The following is a 23,976-nucleotide window of genomic DNA, read 5'->3' as shown; positions in this document are numbered from 1 at the left end:
ATTGTTAAAAGCTGGTAAATTCTCGGTTTCTGTCCGTCCCTTTATTCCGTCCGTCTGACGCCTGTTCCGTGCCCGTTCCAGCGCCAGGAGAGTGAGGAGCGCGCGGCGCGGATCGACGAGCTGCAGTCGGCCAGCGCGGCGCTCGACTCGCAGGCGGCGCTGGCCGAGGACGCCAACCGGCGGCTGGCGGCCGAGCTGGCGGCGCTGCAGCAGACGGCCGACCAGCTGCACAGCAGGTTAGTGCAGACGGAGGCGGCCGGAGTACAGAGCCAGCAGCAGGCGCAGCGCGACGCGATCCAGTGCCAGGAGCAGGCGCAGGCCGAGCGGGACGCGCTCAGAGCTGAGTTGGAGTCGGCACAGCAGGAGCAGACAAGGTTGAATACAGAGCTAGAAACCTCTCAGCAGGAACAGACCAGGCTAAATCAGGAGCTGGAGACCGCTCAGCAGGAACAGACCAGGCTAAACCAGGAGCTGGAGACAGCCCAGCAGGATAGAGCTCGGATAACCAGTGAGCTGGAGACGTCCCAAGAGGAGCAAACACGACTAAAGACGGAGCTGGAGACAGCGCAACAGGAACAAACCCGTCTTAGCGCTGAACTGGGGACTTCACAGCAGGAGCAAACACGGCTAACTACAGAGCTAGAGTCGGCACAGCAGGAGCGAACCCGGCTAACTACAGAGCTGGAGTCGGCACAACAGGAGCAAACACGGCTAACTACAGAGCTAGAGTCGGCACAGCAGGAGAGAACCCGCCTTAGCACGGAACTGGACACTGCGCAACAGGAACAAAACCGACTTAGCGCGGAGCTAGAGACGGCACAGCAAGAGCAGACGAGGTTAAACACTGAGCGGGAGACGGCACAGCAGGAGCAAAGCCGGTTTAGCACAGAGGTAGAGTCGGCACAAAAGGAGCAAAGCCGGCTCAGCACCGAGCTAGAACATGCCTCTGAAAATGTAAAAGCATTAGAGGCTGCTTTGGAAACAGCGAAGGGTGAAAGCTCAGAATTGCAAACCAAACTGGATGCCGCGACTGATGAGACGACACATTTGAAGGTTTCTCTCGAAGAAGTAAAGCAAGAGAAATCGAAGCTGCAGGAGCGACTGGAAGGCGCTGACAAAGTTACAGCAGACCTGAATTCGAGTGTTGAACTGTCTTCTCAGGAGAAAGAAGATTTGAAAGCGCAGCTGTCGGCAACTAAGCAGGAGGTGACAGAAATGGAGGCCAAATTGGAAACGGCTGAACGGAGAACAGCAGAACTCGAGACAAAGCTGGCTGAAACTGAGCAAAAAGGAACGGACGCTCAGGCGAAACTGGATGCGGTTGAAGAGGCATCTTCGGAGCTGAAGGTAAAACTCGAGACTTCAGAGGGGACGGCAGCTGAGCTTGAGGCGAAGTTAAAGACAGCGGAACAGGAAACTACTGATTTAAAGGCGAGCTTGGAGACCGCGAACCAGGAAACCGTAGAGCTCAAGGTGAAACTGGTGGCAGCAGAACAAGAGACAGAAACGCTTCGGGCCAGTCAAGAAAACGCGAAGCAAGAAGCGACAAAGTTCAAGGCCACAATGGAAGCCAATGGTGAGTCAGAGAAGGAACTCAGGAGCAAGCTCGCTGAAGCCGAGGAAGAGCAATGCGCTTTGAAGAGCAGACAAGCCGATGCCGATCAGGAGCTGTCTGCTGTCCGGGCGCGGCTGGTAGAACTGGAGACATCATCATCAGATCTGTCGGGTCGCCTCCAGACCGCCGAGGAGCAGCTGACAGCGGCTGAACAGCGCGCAGCCGAGCTAACACAGGCTGCCGAACAGCGTGCTGCTGAGCTGGTTCAGGTGGCCGAGCAGCGTGCAGCGGCAGAGAGCGCCCGAGACGAGGCGGTTGGCCGGGCTGAGTCACTACAGGCCGAGCTGACAGAGGCTGCCGAACAGCGCGCGGCGGCAGAGAGCGCCCGGGACGAGGCGGTCGCCCGGGTTGACTCTGTGCAGGCAGAGCTGAGAGCACTCCAAGAAGCGGACGGAGAAAGACAGCGACAGGTCGAAACGAGCCGCACTGAGATTGAGCAGCTTACCAATAAACTACAAAGCGTCGAAGCTGAATATGCCAAGAAAACCGATGAGCTAAGCTCTCTGCAAGCAGAAAAGGCAGACGTTGAATCGCAAATGCAAACACTGCGGCAAGAGCTCGAACAAAAGGTTGCTGAAAAAGAAGCGATAGTCTCAGAGAAGGTGACTATCGATGAGAGAATCCGATCGTTAGAACACGAACAGAAACAGGGAGCGTCCAGTTTGGAGTCGACTGCTGCGGAAAAGACTGCGTTACAGAATCGTGTCGGGGAGCTGGAGAAACTTCTGGAACAAAAGTCGGCTGAGCTGGCTGCCTCCCTCGGTGAGCGTGAGACCGATGCTCAGAGCCAGCAGACCCTCACCAATGAACTGCAGGAAAGGTCTGCCAGGCTGGAGGAGCTCGTTAGTCGCTGCGCTGCGCTGGAGGCTGAGTCTGCCGCCGGAGCCGAGCGGGTGGCCGCACTGAACGCTCAGCTGGTCGAAGCTCAGAATCGTATATCGGCACTCACGGCCTCTGCGGACGCAGCCAGGTCAGAGCTGGAGTTGACGAAGGCCGAGCTGGCGGCGGCTGTGGCGGAGAGGGACGCGGTCCGTTCAGACCGAGAGTCTGTCAGCTCGGAACTGGAGTCTGTACGAGCCACAGCTGCCGAACGGGAGGCAGAACTGGCGACAGCTGTAGCAGAACGAGACACGATTCGAACAGACCGCGACAAGACCACGTCAGAGCTGGAGTTGACCAAAGCTGAGCTGGCAGCGGCAGTAGCAGAGCGGGATGCTGTCAGAACGGACCGAGACACGACCACGTCGGAGCTGGAATCTGTTCGTGTCGTGGCTGCAGAGCGGGAAGCCGAGCTGATTGCTCTGAGAGTTACATTGCAGGAGCAGGAGGGCCGGCTGTCGGCGGAAGTGACTGAACGGGAGGGACGGCTCGAGCGGGCCGAGGCGGCGGCGGCCGAGCTGACTGCTGAGCTGTCTGCTGAGCGCGCCACTCAGACCGGTAAGACGGAGGAGCTGACAGAGCTGATCGCCAGTCTGGAAGAGGCGCGCGCGGAGACTGTCTCGGTGCGCTCGCAGCTGGAGCGCAGTACCGCCGAACTGAGGGCAGCTGGTGAGACCCGTGACGACCTGGAGCGCCGGCTGACCGAGGTCGAGAATCAGCTCGCCGAGAAACAGCGCCAGTACGCGACTGCCAGCTCCGCCAGCGCCGAGCTCGAGCGTCGTCTGGAGCAGGGACTGGTCGACAGACAGGAGGCGGAGCGGCGCGCCGAGCAGGCCGATATTCAGCTGAAGAACGGCCAGAACGAGCTTGGCACTCTGCGTGCCACCCGAGAACAGCTGGAGGTAGACGTTCGCCGACTGCGTGACGAGCTGAAGACGCTAACAGCCGGCAAGGTCAGTGTCGAGCGAGACCTGGACGACTGGAAGGAGAAGCTGCGTGACGCCGAGAATGAGCGAGAACGACTGGAGGAGCGACTGGAAGAGGCCACCAAGGAGCGGGACGCGGCCGAGCGCGCCCAGCAGGAGGCGCTCGAGAGCCGCGGTGACTCGGAGCGGCGGCTCGCTCAGCTGGAGGAGGAGGCTGCGCGCGCGACCGCTGCGCTGGCCGACTCTGAGCAGCTCTCCGAGCAGAAGCGAACGCTGGAGACGCGGGTGACCGAGCTGGAACAGCAACTGGCGCAGGCCGGCGAGCGGGCGGCCGGCGCCGAGCGGCTGCTCAGTGCCATGACTGAGGAGAAGCAGGCGCTGGCGGAGCGGCTGCAGCAGCTGGAGCGGGCTGCACCGGTCGCTGACGACGGGGTCGGGGTGGCTGAGCGTCCTCCGGTTCCGGTGGACGAGGCGGACGCCGTGTCTGCGGTGCAGGCGCGGCTGTGCGAGGCTGGCCCGCCCGGGCCGGCGACGGACGAGCTGCAGCAGCTGCGTCAGCGGTCTGCCGAGCTGGAGACTGAGCTACAGCAGCTGCGGGCGGACCAGCAGGCGGCTGAGGAGCAGCGCGCCGACCTGCAGAGGCTGCTCGACGCCGAGAGAGACAAGGCCAAGTGAGTTGGTTACCGCGCTGCGGACGGACGGCGCGCGCCGTGGCCGGGCGGTAGGCTGCATGTGAGCTGCGAGCCGCTCCCCCTCCCCGCAGCTGTGGCTCCGCTGTACACCGATTAACGATGGCTGCCAATGTCTGTCGGCTCACGTCTGCTTGCCTGCAGTTCCACTCCCGGGGATGTTGTGCTGCGCTGTGCTGTGTTATGTTGTGTGCTGTACTGTGTTGTATGCATATTTGTGTTTTGTTAACTCCACTTAACGCCTATTAATAACCAGTTCTACAATTTTTAAAGGAGCCGCTCTACTTGAAATGACGTTTTGTTATATGGGTAATTATATTTCCCTCTCACTTTTCAGTTTCGAATGCTGCAAGCATAACTGTACAGTTCGTGTACCTCAAAGTATAGTTACGTATACCGTCAGCCACCGTCGCGTTTACTTTAAACACTTAGTGGCCAGGAGCCGTGCTGCCGGTTGCATTAGACGTGTGGCCTTAGATCGGCCTCTGCCTTCCGCTCTGTGCCGGAAATTGGACCCTGTTTCTCGGTACCATGTGGGCAGCTGCGCGCTCTGGCGGACAGTGCAGCCCAATCCAGTCTTCGCCACCGCGACATGCGGGACCGTCCGTGACAAGGGTAGACGCGAAATGTCATTCTAATGACATGCCATAATCAAACGGGCCGTCATATTTCCGAAATCAATTCGTTAGCAATCTGCTAATTTCCGTCGAGCTGTCGGGCCGACTGTGATACATTGTGGTGGCGTCACGCGAGGCACTGCGTGGGGGTTGGCAGCCGGGCCTCGGGGGACTTATGGGCGTCAGTGGAACGGCTGTCAAACGTTCGGATCCCTGATGGCTGGCTCCCACGGACTGTCAGAACAAAATATATATAAAAATATATCACATGAACTGTAGCGTCGTCGATAATACCTACCTTACTGAAACTGAACTCTTCGGGCAATGGCAATTGTCTATTCTAAATTCAAAAAGTGCCCCTTCCGTTAAACTCAGTTTTGAATTGACCGAGTAAGATGGGATTTGATTTGGATTAGAGTTGCAAAGTTTTCCCGATGGGCTGCTACCGGCACCGCCCCGCCCCACAAACATTTTCTGGGATACCGGCTTGCTACCACGCCCCAAGCAAAAAACCGCCAAATTACCGGCATACTAAAGAACCTGCATTCCTGATTCTGGCTTACCCCTACATGAGATGCCACATTTTGGCAATTTCAGTAACCGCCCCACCCAGCAGCCACCCATTGTCCAACTTATTACAATTCAATAGCCTCTTAGTGTCCAAAGTTTGAATCATATGCTGGTGTTTTTTTGTGCAAAATCAAAAATACCGGCATGGTACCGGTAAGACATGCCAGATACCACGAAAAAACCTGCGGTAGTGAAAAATTACCGGCATGCCGGTAGTGCGGTAGGGAAATTTTGCAACTCTAATTTGGATGTTAGTCTTGCATTGCCTGCTGAACCCATTGCGAACACCACTTATTTTATGTTTATTTTGCTATCCTTGATGTTGGTTCATTCTCACGTTGTTATCCGCTAATCGCAGAAACCTATTAATTACGGAGCGAGCGAAGCGAGCGGAGTCTCATACTGAATTAAAGGGACCCTCCCACCTTCAAAAAAGTTAATGAATTGGCATAAAAGTGATGTAGCGTGAATCACAAAGAGCGAAAATGAACATCTACCAAATTTTACCGGAAAATATTCACCCGTTTTCGAGATATAAGACTTTTATTTTTGTTTACTTTTAGGGAAATCCGCTGTTTCTATGACGTCACATAAAGGTTTTCTTTACGTCGGCATTTGGAAGCAATAGTTTGGTATCAAAGTGCGACAAATATTGCGCGAATGATGCGTTTATCTTATCAAGGTCAATATATGATGGCCAATAAAGGATTCCAGGACAATTCTTATGGCATTTCTTCGTATCGCAATTCTTTGTCTGCAAATCTTCGTCAGGGCATTTATTCGTACCTATCGCATTACTTTGTCTCGCACCAGGGTATATGAAAATCGGCTCGCATTTCTTCTTCAACGCAAATATATGCAAGAGTAAGCATTGAGGGACAAATAAATACACCGACGAAGATTTGTAGACGAAGAAATGCGGACGAAAAATTGTGCTACGAAGAAATGTCATGCGAGGATTCGTTCGGGTACCATGACATTTATGTGATTTCAAAGTCAAGGTTCACAGCTGATCTGCTAAATCAAGCCAAGAATCCAAACTATCAAAAAACTATAAATATTTGTTTGTCTGTCACAGAGGTCTCAAGCAATATAAGGTTGACATATGTTGGATCAAAAATCTACTGCCACAACTCACATCTCCTGCCTTAGTTTATCATTGTTGTTTTAACTTGCTTTCAAGAGAAACAGAAGCCAGTATCTGATATCACTTCAGATGATTGTTTCAAGATCTGAGTTCAAATGGAAATAAAAGCAAGATCAAGATGAAACAGGGATTATTGCTGTTAAAGTAGTTTGGCCATGATACAACAAGCACATAAATCATTAGCCAAATCAAATACTGGTTGGTTTGTCAAGATGTTTGTTGTCTGTCGTCTGTCGAGCTGCTATGAACACTGAACGCTCTCACTAGAGAGTAGTTTAAGTTGAATGGTAGTGAGCTGTAATTAGACAAAGCAGCTATTCAGTGCTCACATCAAGCCAGGCTAGGAAATGGCATCAACTGTGGTGGGAGGAAGCAGGTTCGGCAGCCCTATGTTGTAAACTTCTGTTATGTCTTGTGTTTGATCAACTGATGTTTTCTGCTCTGTTTTGTGCAGTGATAGTAGCAGGTAACTGCATGCTTGTCAAATTATGTGAATAAACGAATTCATAACATTGCATTTTTCTCTCCATGCAAGGAACAAGTAAGATGTTGTAGAAAATGTAATAGAGGGCTGCATTGCTGATTTTGCACTTTATCAGAGCTTTATTTAGAATTGCTTTCCTGAAAGCTACACACAGGCCACAGTGCTGAAATTCACAATGTCATAGCTTTTGGCAGAAAAAAGAAAAGACTTACCTAGGTAAAATTGGCTGAAAGTATGGCAGAGCAGGTCTCGATGCGTATGCCCATCCGTGTGCTTGCCGAAGCCGAACTGACTGCAACACATTTAACTCTGACCCACCATGGTGGCTGGCATATCCTGAACTTTCACCACTCTAAACAAGACAACTTTCAGCCCTCAGCATTGTATTAAAACACTGTACAAAACACTCAAAATTTGTTTCAGTGCCATCCACGGTCCACGGACAACATCAGTCGCCATTCACCAGGCCAGTAAAAACAGAATAGATAATAGCTTCAAACCCATGTAGTCAGAGTTACTAGGTCTGCACCTCAAAACAAAATCCAGGTGACATTCACCACGCCAGTAAAAAACAGGTACTTAGGTAACGTAACAGCTTCAAATCTGGTAACATGTTGGTCGGACTTTACACTACCATATTTACATGGAATAATATGATACCAAACAATAGTGCAACCATTCTGGACAACAAAAGTGTATGATAAAATTAATTTAGAATACTCTGGCAGCATGATTTACGAGCACAGGCAGGTGTTACCTACCAGCCTTCTCAATGCTCGTAAAACCAACATTGTAGTTTTGATTTTACCTTACATGATAACACACTTGGCTGCAATGGCACATTCAATTTAATACTGTGAAAAGACCAGTTATAACCACTTCACAAGCACAATTGCACCTCATGCCGACATCCTTTTCCAAAGACAGTCAGCAGCGTCTTTCGTCTAAACTGGAAGATAAATCCCCTTTCAACTGTTAACATCAAAAATATTTCTTCATGGTGTGACTGTGATCTCCATATGGAAACCTTGCAGGGAAAGAATTAATGTCAATTGTCAGCTCTTCAAATTTCTTTGGACTTTAACTTGCAGTACCATATCCAGTTTGCTTTGATATTTTGTTTTTTATTCCATGTTGAAGTTGAACACCAAGCTCCAGATATAGCAGGCAGCTTGATCATCTTCGGCCTTGGTATAATATCAGTCCAAGTTCCAGTGGTGGGTATCTTCTAATATTCAAATTAAAATGAAAAGCAATAGGCTTTCTCAGCGCCGACGACGGATTTCACGTTGATAAAAAAGGGAGCTCAAGGTCAGCAAAACTCGGGTTCAAGGAATGGCGGGCGTTGAAATGACTGCTGACGTCATCAAAAAACCGCTAATGGTTAAGAGATAGGGACTAAGCTGGTCCCACCCTGCAAGTAAAGGGAAGAAATTTCTTGAACACCATAAAGCTGCGGGGGTTGCGACCAGGATAAATGGTGGTTTCTGAGCCTGGCCGCAAACTTGGCTATCTCAACTCAAAACTAATGTTAAGGTGGGATGGTCCCTTTAAGGGAAAATCCTGAGTATGAGCGGCCGGCCGGCCGGCCGGCCGTGGGGACGCTCTTCAAAAGCTAATATCTTGGGAACGGGACATCCGATTGACAAGCGGTCTTCTTTACTGAATGTCACTTGGACGTAAAAGTTCTGTGGTGTGATGGCCACCATGCGTTCTTGCCAACCACCGCACGTGGCGCGTGGTAAAGTTGGACATTTTTTAAGAACCCCCAAAATTGCAACCTCAATAACGGCACAACGGTTGGGCCGATTGAATTGAAACTCGGTACACAGTTAGGTCTCCATCAGATAATTCATCTGCATGTGTTAAGGTTGGGGTGCTACAGCACGTGCGCACGTGCAGGGGGCGCTCCCAGATCTCGAGAACGGCTGGGCCGATTGCGCTCAAATTTGGTACGCGGTTGGGGACCAGTTAGTAGGGTGCCGTGCAAAAGTCAGTTTGGACCCCGCTTGCACGTGCGCACGTGCAGTGTGCCGCTTCCAGATCTCGAGAACGGCTAGGCCGATTGCGCTGAAATTTGGCACATCGCTAAAGACCGGTTAGTAGGGTGCAGTGCACAAGTCAGTTGGAGGTACCCCCTCGCAATTTCGCACGTGCAAGGCCCATCCTCTCGCTCGCTCCGTTGGTCGCCCAAAAGGCGTTTTACTGGTGCTTCATTAACGCTATAAACTAACGCTCTCGGTTTCGATTGGACCCGTGGCTTCAAACAATCACGAGTAACTGCTTGCGAGAAATGTTGCAGGTGTGCAACTGATAACATCTCACGCACTGATCTTTGTGGGTAAATGTTGTGTGGTATGCCGGTCAATGTGTTTGCAATTACCACGCTGTGTATGTTTTATAGGTGTGGGGAGAATGATTTCAGCATTACCGATGGTCTAAGGGTCATTTTGGAAGCATTGTGGACATTGAAAGTAATTATGTGGCTCGAGTGTATCGGGTTCCCTGAATGCTCCTTTTTGTGTGAGGGCCGGACGCTCCGAGTGTGATACTGAGTCTGTGATCTGAGTGTTCCGGCGCGCTGTTGCAGTGCGTCTCTGGAGGAGAGCAGCCGTCAGATGTTTGTGTGAGTGTGGTCGGAATCACTGAGGTAGTGTGAGTTGAGTTATATGGCGCTGTTGCAGTGCGTCTCTGGAGGAGAGCAGCCGTCAGGTGTTTGTGTTTGTGCGCTTAGTGTATGTGTACCTGTGATCTGAGTGTTCCGGCGCTGTTGCAGTGCGTCTCTGGAGGAGAGGAGCCGCCAGGTGTTATTGTGGGTGTGCCGGACCCTCTGTATGTGAGTGTGGTCGGATTCACTGAATGTGTGTGAGTTGAGTTCTATGGCGCTGTTGCAGTGCGTCTCTGGAGGAGAGCAGCCGCCATGTGTTATTGTAGGTGTGCCGGACCCTCTGTATGTGAGTGTGGTCGGATTCACTGAATGTGTGTGAGTTGAGTTATATGGCGCTGTTGCAGTGCGTCTCTGGAGGAGAGCAGCCGCCAGGTGTTTGTGTTTGTGCGCTGAGTGTAATTGTACCTGTGATCTGAGTTATATGGCGCTGTTGCAGTGCGTCTCTGGAGGAGAGCAGCCGCCAGGTGGTGCGCAGCGTCACCGAGGACTGTGAGCTGAGGCTGAGGGAGCAGGAGCAGGCGCACCAGCGGCAGGTCCAGCTGCTCATCGGTAACCGACCACCGGCCGGCCGTCTCACTCTGCTCGTGCCCGTCCTCTCCGCCCGGATGTCTGTACACGTCTGTCCGTCACATCCTGCCCGTCGCCGCCTGTTAACCGACTCTCAGTCCCTCTTCCATCCCTCCGCATCCTCCCAGTCCATCCATCCACCTTTTCATCCTCGTCTGTCCGTCTCTCCCTCTCTATTTTCCATCAAGCTTCCACCGCCTGTTGACGGCGCCAGCTCAGTGAACCGCTTCATTGGCGGCGCGACCCCTTACATACCCGTGTCGCCGTAAGCTACTACTATTCAGTACTCAGCGTCTGTGTATGCATTGGGCAAATCCGGGTCCATTTGTGCTCAGTAATTGACCTCTGACTGTTTCGCAAAGCAAGCGTAAGCTATTCGAGATCTAGGCGAAAGTCAATGAGAATCTAGGGTTGTCGCGCTGTTGCTAAGTGTGAAGTCAATTAGGAGTGCTAGGTCACGATCAATAAGGCGGCATAGAAGTGCCGAAAGAGCAGACGACGAAAGGCTTGCGATTGACCAGTTGATATGTTTCGTGCTATTTCTGTCCCTGCTATCGCATGTTCCTTGTTGTGCTCTCAATTTGGTGTATCAAGCAGCTGCGGTCCTCCTCTCGCTCCGCCCTATATTCCACTTTCTCTGTTACGTAAGTGACCCGGCCGCTGCGCCCGCAGGTAAGGCCGAGGACCACGAGGGCCACCTGACCCAGCAGCACCGTGAGAGGGTGCGCTCGCTCTACCGGGAGATCGACGAGAAGGTGGAGGCTATTGACCTGACCCGAACACAGCTCAAGGTCAGTGACCCCTCCCCGCTGACGCGTGAACGGTGCGGAAAGCAGTTGATGGTGAGACGTCCAAACTGTCAACGATAACCCGTGGATGGGATACCTAAACATAATAGTTAAGTTGAGATGGTTCAGCCATCAAATTGAGATGAGCTGAGTGGAGATTATAACCCAAGTCGTCAAATGGTCCGATAGCATCGGAAATGATATGGCGATTTCCGTTATGTTCGTTTTTAATGCTCACATTTGGTAAAAAGTAGATGCGGGAACGTAAAAGGGTACTTGATAGCTCATCTATCCGATTGGTCGGACGTCAGGAGCGGGAGGACCAGCTGCACGCGCTGCGGGACGACTATCAGCAGCAGCTGGAGCAGCTGCGCGCCCAGTTCTCCAGCCAGCTGGATGAGACGGTGGAGCGGGCGGCGCGGGACAGCCGGCAGGAGCTGGACCAGCTGCAGCACCAGCTCGAGACCGAGAGACGGGTGAGGAAAAGACGACGGAACGGAATGGACGGCGGGGTGCTGTGTGGCGTGATATCCGCACTGATCTACAGTGGTAGAGCCCGTCGGGCTGAACTTCTGACCGGCATCTTAATCGGGCCTAGGTGCCACGCAGATGAGTGCGATCCTTTTGCCGTGATGTCCATACTTAACCCAGTGTGACAGAAACAGCCCTTCTTCCCTGTGTGCCGTGATTCATCGTAGTTGAGCCAGCAGCTGCACGAGATGAGACTCGGCCACACTAACTAAAAACGCCCCCGCACCGATGGAATGGCATGCCCCAGTTGTCTTTGTCGTCCCTAGTGCCTTTGCCGTTACGCTCGCTAGTTAATTTGTGCTCATTACTAACTACAGTTTGTCTGTGTTGTAGCTGTCTGGAGATGCGGCTTCCAACGATGAGGTATGTTCTTATCGGAATTGGAGACTGGTGTTTGTGCTGATGTTCGCCCTTTCTTGCTTCCTTGATTAGCACAAAATGTGAATTGCAAGTATTGCTCAAGTACTGAGTGATTCCGATTGCATTGACTTAAGTCGCATTTTCCAGTTGACTACAAATAAAATCATAGAATCTGAATGAACCAGGCTTTAGGGGAGATGTCAGAGCATCTCATGGCATCTGCCGACTGGTAAGCCCACCACTTCACGTCATTAGCTGACTGACAGCACCTTCATTCCCGCCGTCATTTGACTGACCGCCTGTGTGCCCTCGTTGACAGCGGCTGGACGAGGCCAGTCGGATGGCGGCCGCCGCCGTCGAAACCGGCACCACCAGCCTGGAGACGATCCGCAAACAGGTGCTGGCCCAGCACAGGCAGATCGAACTGATGCGCAAAAAACACAAGTGAGTAGCATCTCTGCCAGACCTGGCCTGGTAACGGTGAGACGACTCGTCTTCTTTCATGTAGTGTGTATTTATAACGCGTTGCTTGTGCTAACGATTGTTGCAGGCGCCTACTCAAATATCAGAGCGTGTCAGATGTGACCAGGTGAACACCAATTACTACCTCGATGTCAGATTCAGTCAGCTGTGGACGTTCCATTGTTCCCTGGGATATTATTTATTGTAGTCGTTACAGATCACTGCATTGCATCTAATGCTTGTCGACCATCCTAGCTCATATGCCAGCCAACCTGCTTACTAACCTGAGCGCTGATTTAGCATTCATCGTATAACCGCCTGTTTGTGTGATCCGTAGACGGGAGGTGGCCGAGCTGCGCCGGTTACTGGAGCTGCAGCACCTGTCCGTACCGGCGGCGGCGGCGGCGGACGGCGAGCAGGCCGGCCTCGACCCCCACACGGAGATGGAGTACCTGAGAAACATACTGTTCGAGTACATGATGGGAAAGGAGCCGCTGGTGAGTTATTTCGGGGTCGAACCAAGGCCGTATGGTCGAACAGTGGGCAGGGGTATTCTTGTTACGGTCTGTCCAGCTGTTGCTGTGGCGTAACTTTGCTTAGGTAGGCACTGTCTGGCCAGTTCAGGTGGAATGCGTTGGCGCGGATCCAGTTCGGTGAAACGCTGAAGTTCCGTGGACTGGTCTGAGATCTGCCGGTCTGGACGGGAATCCCGGACTGGGATCCGGTGGTTGAGTCGCCCTACAAGGAGGGCGCGTCTAGGCCGGGTCCCCTCCCACAGACACGGTTCTGACACACTCCTTCCCTCCTCTCCGTCAGACTCTGGCCAAGGTGATATCTGCGGTGCTCAAATTCAGCTCTGACCAGACGGCCAAGGTGCTGGAAAAGGAGCAGCATCGACAGGCGGCGGTGAGTGACGCCAACTCAGCGGTCGGCGTTGCGGGAAACGGGGATTTAGGTGGTACGAAATCCACTTAAACATCGGTAGGGCTGCGGTTGTTGGCAAGATGTTAAGGCTTAGGACACGTTTTGATTACAGGGGCTGGGCTAATTATGTTGAGCGGCTGGGTATCGCAAATCTGTTCCTTTTTGCTTGCACTAGGAACGACTCAAGGAATGGCTTTGGGGCAGTGGAATGTTTTTTGCTGTTTTTATTTATGTTAGTAACGACAACCACGTCTTTTCTCAATTAATCATTTGTTACATAGAAGGGCGCGCATGTGACCGCACTCACGCACGGAAAAGCATACGCGCACGAATGCGCACAGGCGCTCACAGTCATGCAAAGGCAACACCGCTACGCACCACAGTAGATAGCGGCCACAACAGTCGCAGCGCTAACGAACGCAGACCTATAACGAACGAACGCAGCACTAACCTGTGACGGCGGTGTGCCGCGTTGTCGCGTCCCCAGTCGTGGAGGAGGCACGCTGCACCTTGATCAGTCAGTGCGGAACACCCGGCGACTAACCCGGTAACCAGGGCGCGTGTGTCTTTGGGTGTGTTGTCATGGGATGCTTATCGGTGATGGGATATGCTTCTGTGTGACACGTACCGTCCGATTTCCGCTTTCGGCGTAATTTGGCGTCGCGCTTCGCTATCCGGGCTGGAAGTGTCGTTGAGGCGGCTTCGAGCTTCCGCTTGAATGGTGTGTGCTGAAGTTTGTGTCGTGGGTCGAAGTCCGTATGGTGGCGGTTTTCATTGATGCTGCTCAATGTGTTTATCTTGGAGCTTTTGCGTTGATACGGGCTCATGTGTGTGTGTTTTGGGATTCGATTGTGTTGGTGGCGGGAATCGTGTGTCGAGCTCGTTTGATGGCGAGGATTTCAGTGATCTTTTCAGTCTGTGTTTGATCACTAATGGTAGTATTGGTGACGGGTATATCCTGTGGCCTGTCGTTCCCGTGGGAGTGGCTCCACCGGACTGAGAGCTGTCGTACTGACCGCTATGACCTGCCGCCCGGGTCTGTCTGAGCGCTGTAACCTGCCGTCCATCTCAATCGCACTGAGCGCTGTGGCCTGTCCGACTGAGGGCTATGACCTGCCGCTCCCCAGCAGCAGCAGCAGCAGCAGCAGCAGCAGCAGCAGCAGCAGCAGCAGTCGGAGGCCGCAGCAGCAGCGGCAGCCTCCTCCCCCGGGCAGCCGGTCACATGACCGCTAGTCAGGAATTGAGCGACGCGCGGGCCAGGTGCCGTGGGCACGGTGTGAACCTCGTCCGAGTAGTCCCAATTCCACTCACCGTTAACCCCGCTGTAGTTTCTGAACCTCCCCAGCCTGGTTCACCGCGGCGGTCATAATACAAAGGACAGCTCTGATGTCGCTGTGCCGTGTTGTTTTGTCGGCGCCTAGTACCCACTAACAGCTGGAAGTCATCGGGTCCAGGCCAGGCCCGCTAACCTCTTATCGGGTCATTTCGCTTATGACCACTGCAGCTGCTGACTAGCGGTTCATTTGTAGATGTCTACATATCACTTGCTGTTTGCGAACGTTGACTAATATTTGGTGACAGTTGACTAACAGTTGACGATAGTTGGCGATGATTGTCTGGTTTTCGTTCGCCCGGTCCTCTGCCTATGGCTGCAGCGCAGCTGGAGCGTGTCCTGTGTGTCTAACATTCTGAATACTAGTGTTTCACTAACGATTTTTCTGAAATATGGGCAATGGTCATTCTTATGTGTAAGATGAAGGTACTGATCCTACAGCTCTTGGTAGATCCCTACGTTGTTTGACACGGTCGTGCACTTTTCCCCTACCTGTCCCTCATGACTCCATTCAGTGTCTGACGCTCTGGTATGTCATTGTGTCCTATGTGTCTCGTTCTGTGCCTGTGCTGTCCAGTATCCAGTGTGTGACGGACGGTGTGTTGCAGCTGTCGCCCGTCCGGCCGACGGTGGGCTCCACGCTGGACTCTGTGGGATCCACGCTCTCCGCCTTTTCTCCGTTCAAATGGAGATAGCCGACCGATCGACCACTGCCCAGCCGACCCAGTCGGTTGGCCCGACCAGCCGCGGCCTGTGGCCGGCAATAGACTCGCGTTCTGGGCGGCAACGCAATAGAGTGGCCGACAGCCGCACCAGACGGCCGGCCGGCCCAGCCGGGACCGGTGGCAGAGAGGGCCGGCGCGGCGGCAGACTGCCTCCCTGTCCGCCGCGCGGTGTCCTGCAGTGCTGGCGGCCGGTCTGCCTCCCTGACCCGCTGTCACGGAGGAGTTCTGCCCGCACGGTGTGACTGGCTCGTGTGCGCGGCCGGTGCCGCTGTGATGTCCCGCTGTCCTGTCCTGTTGACGATTCTAGTCTGTGGCTGACTCGGGCGGCCGGCAGTCTGAGGAGCGCTCTCCCGCTGCCGGCCCGCCCGGTCCGTGTGTCGGAGAGACGGCAGAGGTGGTCCTGTCCGTGCTACTGCAGTGCTTTATGGGGTGTGATCTAGTCCATCACGGTGTGTGCTATGACGAATAAATATATATACACAGCTTTAGACAGCTCTGTGAGGTGTACGGAACGGCCCGGATGGTTGTATTGTAATTGTAACCCACCTTCGTTGGCCGGCCAGGGTGATGGATCTGTGCTGCTGTTTTACGATCGGCCACTGCCAGGGCGCTAGACAACAATCAACTAAAGAGGACCGCCTGAGGGTCATAGAAGGTGTCTCTGGCTTACATTTTGTTTTATAATATCTGACCAAACCCATCGCACGGCAGTTTATTCGCTGTGGGTGATGCGTTCCATTCTGGGAAGGGAAAAAACTGAATTATCGATGGCGATTGCAAAATATGTCTGTTATTCCTCATTAATCATAATGATATCATCGGCAATACGATTGGGTTTCCGAAGGCAAATACTACGCATTACAAACTCCTGGAACTGCAGTATCCAGTGGCCGTATTTTTAGGTCGCCGTCAGCCTTCAGTACAAGCAGACACCCTCCCCCTCCCCCGACCCTCCCAACCATACCGGACATTGCGCAAGGCCGGTCAGTGTTTTGGCCGGTCGGCGGATGGCGGTGGTCCAATTGTTGGGCAAAATGGCTCATAGGCCAAGGGTGATGAACGGGAGCGTGATGCTTATTCCGAAGGAAAATACTACGCATTACAAACTCCTGGAACTGCAGTATCCAGTCTTTGGGATGCATTAAGCTCATGCCTCATTTAGTTTGGATTCTATCTAACAAAGGGGTATTGCATATCATAATTTTATCCACCAACCCTGAGAAACACAATCGTTTCTGACGAAGGCCGTTACCATATGTAGGTAGTGTGGGGCGCAATCGGCGAGCCTGCATCTGGTAGAGAACGGCAAAACCCAGTCCTGGCCATATGGGGCATATGGGGCATATAGCGCTGGCCAAATACCGCCTGCCGCCAATACACACTGATACAGCGTCAGATCGCCACACATTGAGCGGTGCGGACAGACGGTACACATGGCCGTATGTTCGACCGAATGGCCACTCTTAGGCTATAGTTGCGCTGGTTTGGGCCCATAACAGGCCGGCTATTGGAATCCGCACAGACCAACTGTCGAACTCAGGGTGAGATGCATAAGATAAATGCCGAAAGAGATTCGAAATAATTAACTCCTCTGGCCGAAGACGCCGCTATCGATGCGGGGCTTTCGTCGACGCCAAACCGTCAACATTGCAACCGTTTCAGACACTGCCCAGTGCCCGCATTCCTTGCAGCCGGCATGTGCCTGCTTTAGCGTCCGTTGCACAACAGCTCGACGCTGCCAGAGCTCCGACAGGGCCCAGCAGCCGCCCGCCGGTATCAATTGAGCGGCGAGCTGGCGGAGTCAGTCCAGGACTGCCAGGTGGAATCTGGCCTCCGATCAGAGCCAGGAGAGGGGTTGGACAGCTGGTCTGTTCGGGACTGGGAAAGGGCGAGATGACTGGCCTGTAAGAACTAGATGTTTGGGACGGGAGAAGTCTGTTCCTGGCTGCGAAGCAGCATCGTAATTTGTGCGGGACAGTGAGGGGGCACTACAGGCTGGCCCGTTCGGAGCTGTGTGAAAGGGCCAAGGGAGGTAACTAGTTCGTAAAAGGGTGCGGCGGAGAACGACTTAAATTTCTAGAACAGCGACAGGACCTGGGGCGGCTGGTGCTATCAAAGCTGCGGTGGAGAACGGCTGTCTGTCCGGAACTGATGGATGACCGGGGGCCGGGGGATGGCCTGCAGGGATGGCCGAGCTCCGAGGAAGGACGGCTGCTTTTGTCCCGTGCTGCTTGGAGACTGGTCTAAGAGCTGCGAATTAGGGCCTGAAGTTTCTAAGGATTAGGACGTTTGCTCTCTCTCTAGAACTGCGAATAACTAGGTAAAAAAAAAAACTGTTGGGACAGTGGATTGATACGCATGGTCTTTCCAGAGCTGCACACGAGGACGGGGTTGTCTGCTCAGTGGAAACGCTCTATGTGCTCGAGCCGCGCCCAGCTGACGGGCTCTCCACCGGGGTAGCCGGGACGGTGGGGCGGGGAGGGAGGGGGGGGGGGCGGCCGCGCCACCGACACCGCGCACTCAGCGATCGATGGCGCTCCAGAGCCATGAGACCGGGCATTCTACAGCCTGGTACTGCGGCAAACGGCCGCCCGCCAGCCGCTCATCGTGATAAACGGCCGTCCCAAACCCATAAAACCGCGCTCTGTACTAGGTAGGAAATGTTTTTGAAATAAATTTTGTAACTGAACGTATTTAGACACCTAGGTATGCATTAAAACCAGCAGAGTAACCTATTCGTTTACGGTATTGTTTTCATAGAAGGGACATTGTGGAAAACTTTCTTATAATAAGTCTTATAATAAGGTCTTATGTCTTATATAATAGTGTCTTAAAATATAGGTAAATTAAATCTTGTAATAAGGGTTCAAGTATGTAAAAAGCATGTAGTATTGGCACATTTTATGAGCGAATTAAAATCAACTTCCAATTGCAGTTTGTCAATGAAAATAAATGGAAGTAGGTACCTACCTGATCTGAATTCTGATGGACTTCTATTTTGCTTCTATTTATTATTCTTCGAATTTCGTCTGTTGACGTATTTATCAGAGCTCCGTCGGAGGTCGGCTATCCACCAGTGGCGCAGTGAAACGTCGGTTGATAAATTTAAATCCGGATATTGCTCTTGGCCAGATTGGCGAATTATGCCATCGGATATAATTTCGATCGACTACCTGCCGACGCCTTTCCAGCGCCAATTTGACTCGAACGCCCGTTCCAATGCAACGGATTCAGAACGCTTTATACTGCTGACTGCAAAGTAACTGGCAGATGAACTTAATAACCAGTCAATTCACGCTTTGTCAAATAACAAATGCAGAGTGTTCTCCAGAAAACCCTCGATCCTAATGTGTGATCGATCATGGAGCTCTGGAAAGATTCCAATTCGAGACGAGAGTTTTGTAGTGCCGACCGATTGACAGCGCCTGAATTCACATGTCGGAAACTTTTCGACTACACTCGACGTCCAGTGGCTACTCGGAGGGACGAAACAAGCCCTCGACCAGCCCTCGGGTTCTGTCAGACTGGACACGATTGGCTTCAGTGATTCTTTCTGCATTTCGGCCATGTCAGCCTAGATGTGAGCCTGTTCGTAACAACCGTCACTGCCAGAGCTCGAGTGGCTATATTCGTATGGCAGGGCCTTGGTACCCTGTCTATTCCCTGTCTTGATACCCTGTCTTGCTCTATCCCCTGGCGCGACGATAACTATATAATGTATTTGTCAGAAACACTCCTTTATCACCTTGCTCCTTCACTCCTCGATATAGGTACCTACAGATCGCTAAAACACCGCCTATCGAGGCCCTCCGGTAAAGTACAACTTAACTTTGCTGTTGGGGGAAGACTAGTTAAGTAAAAATTGTCCATCACGTATAACCTCACTTGACAGATAACACCCTTCGGGACTCGTGGCTCGATCTATGTGTACCAATACCAATATACCAATAGCCTTTTCCGAGCATTCAGCTGACCGATTTCCCCGTGCGGGACTGAGTCGACCAATATGCCCCCCCCCCCCCGCCTCCCCCATGGGTCGAAGCGGGCCCGACTTTTCGGCGCTCGGCTGATGGAGCCTCTGGTATTACTGGTATGATGACCTCTTCAAGTCTGCTGCGGCTCAACCACCGAATCGTTCAACTTACAGCCAAAGCCGATCGCTCGATTATAACTTTGTCGCTTTCCGGCGGAAGCGTGGCACTGCGAGCGGGCCGTGGCCGCCGAGTTCTGATGGCAGATGTTCTGATCTGGACATTTCAACGAATCGCAGGCTCGCCCGAACTTTCCGAGTTTGGGGCCCGGCGTATCTCCCGTTTATGGGGCAGCAGCCAGCGGGGATGGTCGGAGGCTCCACTCGGCGCACATTTGCACTGTTTTTAATTATCTTACTTATGGTTTTAACGTTCGGAATAGGTACGCTATTTTGTTTTATTATCACGATAAATTATAAATGCCCAATAGCTTAGCTTATTCGCTTTAAATCAAAGCAATGCAAAAAGCAAAACGTGCCACGATTTTTAAGGACCATTCCCGTAATTTTGTAGTCTGCAGTTATTATATGCTGAGATGAGCCGTCGACGCTTACGTGCACGTTTATTATTTTTAACGATGATCGTGGCTCGGGGGCTTTGAACGTTGCGGACAATAAAGCTTCGAAGTTTGTAACAATATGAAGTTTATAGTTTTCCGATCTAACTGTTTATGTCTCCTGTCAGCCCGCAATGTCCATTGGACCACTGGCAGGCCGCCTGGGGCCACGCTTGCTCTATCGGTCACCGACAGATCTCGATAGAGAGTCACGCCGGAGGGTAGAGCCGACTCCAAGCCGTGCATCACATTACGGGCGGCTAATTCCCGCCGGTTCGCTCAGCCGAGAGCAAAGCCAGAGGCCTGTCTATTGGCCGCGTAATGAAGCCAGGGGGCACCTCCCAGACGCGGCAGCGCCGTCCCCCGTCACCGACCCCTCCCCCCCCCGACACAGACCCCCCCCCCCACTCAGACACCGACCGGAGGGGGGCGTGCCCCCGGCGCCACCCGAGCCGCAATCGGAACCACTCGACCGTCGGCCAACAGCGCGCTGTCACAGATAACCTGAGCTCTCATACAACATAAGCCAGAATGATTTCGGTGGCGCTGCTTCTGGTGGTTGCAGCACGTGCATCTAACGTGAGCTCATGGTCATTTCAGATGGGTGGTACATACATATCCTTCAGTCGTCTTGGAAATATGTTGACCTGCGGGATGAAAGCGCTAACTTTAAACATATCGTTAATTTAAATGGACAAACCTTATATACTGAGCAGCGTTACTATCGGGCTTGGTATTATGAACTTTTTGCGCGAGCGAACGCCTTTTGACTTTTACCCTTCGATCATCTAATGAATAATGAGTCCGTCTTTTTACGATCAACGAATAAAACTCTTAAAACAGCTTTTTATAATTCCATTTATATTTATATTATTATTCTTATTATTGATTTTATTATATTATAATAAATAATAATAAATATTTATTAGGTATATCAAAATAAATATCATAATAATAATATTTACTATATTATTATTATATCATTATATATTATTATAAATATTATTATTCCATTTCATTTCTCAACGTCCTAATTTTCATTACATAAATGTTGATCATACGTCTTAATTTCTATAGTCAAACTGATTATAGCGAATGTTCTTCTTTGTCACTCCCATTCCTAAGTGGGCGTGGCCGCCAACCGTTCATTAACTGCAGAAGTGGTGGTTATGGTTGGCCTGCCCGTGCTCACTGCAGGTTGGGTTCTGGGCTGCACCAGGCCCAAGTTCGGCACAGAGTTTGCTGAGTTGGTGCGCCCGGCCGGTACTTCGAGCTGCCCAAAGTGACCGCCGGGCCATCAGGAAATGACAGCTCCATCCGTCGGCCGCTGCTCGCACCAGTCGGACCTCAGAGAGCTGACTGCCGAGTGCCGACCGCCTGGGCTCATGCAGTCGTGGAAGCCACGGGCTGCAGTCTTAACTACAGCACTGATGCCGGTATCATGGGTTACAACTCGCGAGGCCTGACGATTGGTTTTGAAAGCGCAATCAGCCACGTAGGTAAGTACCTAAATACTGGTCATGCAGTTCGCCGGTTATGCGTCCGATACTTTAAACTATAATTAAGAACACCCTTTTAGTTCCAGCTACGACATAACAGCGTCTAAGCATTACCCGTACCTATATCGATCAGCGTGACTTGGAGAAGTGTTATTGGCTGGTTGTGACAGATTGTGACGGAACACGGCACGCGTTGACAAACTGTTGACACGGCGGGTCGGCACGGCGCCGCGTTCTCCGCATTCCTCGGTGACGTCCCGTGACAGCCGGGAGGCCCGCGGGCGCCGGAGGAGGGTCCGTCCCGCGCCGGGGGCGCTGGAGGGGAGCGGTGCCCGTAGACGCCACCTGTTGACGACTTGTCACACGTCGGCTGGCTCCTCCTCCGGGCGTGGCCGGCCGATCGCCCAATCCTTTCCCCACAGCGTCCCCCGTCCCATGATTTCGGCACTGCAGGGACCACGTGCGCCGTGCCAGACATCCTCAGCAGAAATCACGCATGCATTGGCCTAAATGTGATGTTATAGCTGCTTTGAGGGACTTGTGCCTATTGAGGGTTGCACGTAAAGTTTCAACGGCCCACACTCGTAAGGCCTATGTATGCCAGTGACTGGTGGAAGGATAGCTTACATAGGTATAATGTATGCGATCGACTAATCTTTCATTGACCAACAAGCTGTTATCGGTTTTGCAGTGGCCGCCCTTTCAGCGTGTGAGTCTCATGGAAGCAAAGCCAATGCAAGTATTTGATCGGGTCATAGGAATATGTTTGAACAGTCGCAAGACGACGCCCGACGCCGTCATTTTATCGCCTTTGAGTGGTCACCCTTTCACTGTTCAAATAGCTTCTGATCTCTGTTTACCATTCCCTGAAACGGCTGCCGTATCGGCGTCAACCGCGATCGTATATCTGTCTGTTTTGTCAGTGGCCTGTTGTATGTGCATTGTGCAGTGCTTGTCCACTTGTGCACTTAAGAGGTCCACCTCGTATATTCGTATCTGCCTAAGAGGAACGTCTGATCACATCCGTCTGTAGCGGATGTAATGTATGTTTTGTGTCTGTTTCGGATATAATTGTCCGTAGCGGTTCTTTGAGTGCCTCGGTCTACCTGCAAGGCCCGAGTTGAGGCGCTAGTGGCATGACCTCTGTTACAGCAGCCGCCGTTTCTCCAGTCCCGGCAGGGGCGTAGGCAGGGGGGGGGCCACTGGGCCATGGCCCCCCCCCCCTTGGGCGCCCTTTGCGATTGGAGGGCGCCGAAGGCGCCCTCCAATCGCAAATGCAATTGTGATATAATCGAATCGAAAAACAATCGCGACTGGAGGGCGCCCTCCAATCGCGAATGTGTTTACAGGGAAAATACGGATGGAGGGCGCCCTCGGAGGACGCCCATTCCAAATACGCCCTCCAAATACGGTTGGAGGGCTCCCTCGGGCGCCCTCCAACCACATTTGTAGGCTGTAGCTCTCTAAGCGTAACGGTGGTCGCCTATGTAAGCCGCTGTCCTGTAAATAAGCGCCCTCTCACCCGAAGGCGCCCTCCTGTAGGTCGCCACCCTGCTACACATTGCCGCCCTTCTGCTGATCGGCGTCCTCATAATTATTGGCGCTCTTCTACCTATTGCGCCCTCATGTGAAATTTTGAAGGCCGCCTTTCTCCCTTTTGGCATCCTCTTGTTCAGTGCCGCCCTCCTACCTATTGGTTCCCTAGTCCTTCCTGTTGAATGCTAATCGGGGCCCTTCTCCTATTGGCGCCCTCGTGTTGATCGCCGCCCTCCTAACCACTGGCACCCTCCTGTTGATCACCGCCCTCCTATCTACTGGCACCTTCCTGTTGACCAGCGCCCTCCGCACAGACGCCGTCCTGTTCGTGTCATCCTCTTGAGCAAAGGCGCCCTCCTCACCATTGCCACCCCCATTTTAATCGTCACCCTTCCGCTCATTGGCGACTTGCAGTTGATGACCGCCCTCCCACCTATTGGCGACCTCTTGTTGATCGCCACCCTCCTATTGGTGCTCTCCTGTTCCTCGCCACCCTCTTACCTGGTGGCGCCCTCCTGTTGATTGTTGATCGGGGCCCTCCTACCTATTGGTGCCCTCCTGTTGATCGCTGCCCTTCTATCCATTGGCGCCCTCCTGCTGCTCGCCAACTTCCTACCTATCGGTGCCCTACTGTCGAAACTCGGGATGTTGATCGGGGCTCTTGTACCTATTAGCGCCCTCCTGTGGATCGCAGCCCTTCTACCTATTGGCAACATCCGTTGATCGCTGCCCTCCTATCATTTATTTACTCCTTTGGCATGTTCTTCAACTTAGTCGTTCTATTGCACATAGTTGATGTCTTGCCTGTGAAAACTGCCACAAATGAACGTGCATTCAGCACAATGAATGAAGTACCTATACCTACCAAAACTATCTACGCTCTACGATGCATAAAACACGTCTTTGGTCTTAACGGATTGATCCTACTTTACGTGCATCATGGCATCTATATGTATTACGATTAAGTATTGTCAACAGGTTCGGCCGCAACAGCAGGCATCTGAAGTTTCGGTGATTGAAACTGGTTATGTGGGTACACTGTATGCACCTGTGAGAAGGCTATGAAGGC

At 52.5% G+C, this 23,976-nt stretch overlaps 1 protein-coding gene across 6 annotated transcripts in view; it reads left to right on the top strand.

The window, feature by feature from the left end:
• Nucleotides 1-15,773, top strand: part of LOC122368329 (golgin subfamily A member 4-like) — a 44,712-nt gene extending 28,939 nt beyond the window's left edge. For 2 of the 6 annotated variants that reach the window (XM_043342164.1, XM_043342163.1), the window contains 9 exons: nt 82-4,091; nt 10,032-10,144; nt 10,835-10,953; nt 11,262-11,426; nt 12,161-12,285; nt 12,641-12,800; nt 13,120-13,209; nt 14,355-14,487; nt 15,169-15,773. In XM_043342164.1, coding sequence (XP_043198099.1) covers nt 82-4,091; nt 10,032-10,144; nt 10,835-10,953; nt 11,262-11,426; nt 12,161-12,285; nt 12,641-12,800; nt 13,120-13,209; nt 14,355-14,453 — 4,881 coding nt within the window. In that variant the 3' untranslated portion in view covers nt 14,454-14,487; nt 15,169-15,773. Of the gene's footprint in view, nt 1-81; nt 4,092-10,031; nt 10,145-10,834; nt 10,954-11,261; nt 11,427-11,814; nt 11,845-12,160; nt 12,286-12,640; nt 12,801-13,119; nt 13,210-13,714; nt 13,775-14,354; nt 14,488-15,168 lie in introns of all 6 variants that reach the window. The other 4 variants (XM_043342166.1, XM_043342169.1, XM_043342167.1 and 1 more) reach the window with 4 other exon arrangements.
• Nucleotides 15,774-23,976: the final 8,203 nt, after the last annotated feature.

Source organism: Amphibalanus amphitrite, unplaced genomic scaffold (genome assembly GCF_019059575.1).
Source record: "Amphibalanus amphitrite isolate SeventyFive unplaced genomic scaffold, NRLGWU_Aamphi_draft 000939F_arrow, whole genome shotgun sequence".
Classification (NCBI taxonomy): Eukaryota; Metazoa; Arthropoda; class Thecostraca; order Balanomorpha; family Balanidae; genus Amphibalanus; species Amphibalanus amphitrite.
The sequence above is the reverse complement of the archived record's forward strand: the minus strand, read 5'-3'. Positions and strand labels throughout refer to the sequence as shown.